The 633-nt window shown below is 59.7% G+C and overlaps 1 protein-coding gene across 1 annotated transcript; it reads left to right on the top strand.

The window, feature by feature from the left end:
- The first annotated feature begins 11 nt into the window (after positions 1-11).
- LOC104072918 (peroxisomal membrane protein 11B-like) lies at positions 12-581 on the top strand. The gene is made up of 2 exons (XM_009572533.1): positions 12-61; positions 215-581. The coding sequence occupies exons 1-2, from the start codon at positions 12-14 to the stop codon at positions 579-581; spliced, it is 417 nt and encodes a 138-aa protein (XP_009570828.1).
- The last annotated feature ends 52 nt before the right edge of the window (positions 582-633 follow it).

Raw genomic sequence — 633 nt, 5'->3', positions numbered from 1 at the left:
GTTCTATGCCGATGGCAGAGAGCTGGCAGGCGGTTGGCCCGGCTCAGCCCCTCAGCTGTCGGTAGGAGGTGGACTCTTCCTTCCCGCAGGCGTTTTATTTTTGTGGCTGAAGGGGAAATGGCTGGAGGCTCCCAGCGTCGCAAACTGCAGTTCCCAGCGCTGTTTCCCCGCTCGCTCTGCTCTCCCCCCCCCATTCCTCTCCCCTCTTTTTCAGGTATTACCTCTTCGCCCTCATTGTCAACCTGAGCCGGGACGCCTACGAGATCCGGATCCTGATGGAGCGCGAGGCGGGCGGGAAGCGAATGAAAGGCAGCGAGAACGGGCAGCAGCTCCGGGCCGACAACGGGCTCCAGCAGCTGGGGCTGAGGCTGCAGATCCAGCTCCGGCTTCTGATCCACGTCCTTCGGAACAACCCTCCTCTGCTGCTGGACGTGGTGAAAAACACCTGCGACATTTTTATCCCTCTGGACAAGCTGGGGCTGTACAAAACCAACCCGGGCTTTGTGGGGCTGTGTGGCCTCACCTCCTCCATCCTCTCCATCCTCACTATCCTTCATCCCTGGCTCAAACTGAAGCCTTAGTTGTTCTCAGAGCCTGCCTCCGGCCTCAAAGCCAGCGTAGGCAGATATTTGG

The sequence above is a fragment of the Fulmarus glacialis genome, unplaced genomic scaffold (assembly GCF_000690835.1).
Source record: "Fulmarus glacialis isolate BGI_N327 unplaced genomic scaffold, ASM69083v1 scaffold18132, whole genome shotgun sequence".
Taxonomy (NCBI): Eukaryota; Metazoa; Chordata; class Aves; order Procellariiformes; family Procellariidae; genus Fulmarus; species Fulmarus glacialis.
This window is presented reverse-complemented; position numbering and strand designations above follow the sequence as displayed.

What these genes read in the sequence shown, in the direction of transcription:
- LOC104072918 (XM_009572533.1), top strand. Translation starts at nt 12, where the DNA reads ATGGCAGAGAGCTGGCAGGCGGTTGGCCCGGCTCAGCCCCTCAGCTGT. An exon ending in GCTCAGCCCCTCAGCTGTCG is followed by an intron (nt 62 to 214) that starts GTAGGAGGTGGA and finishes CCTCTTTTTCAG; the next exon opens with GTATTACCTCTTCGCCCTCA.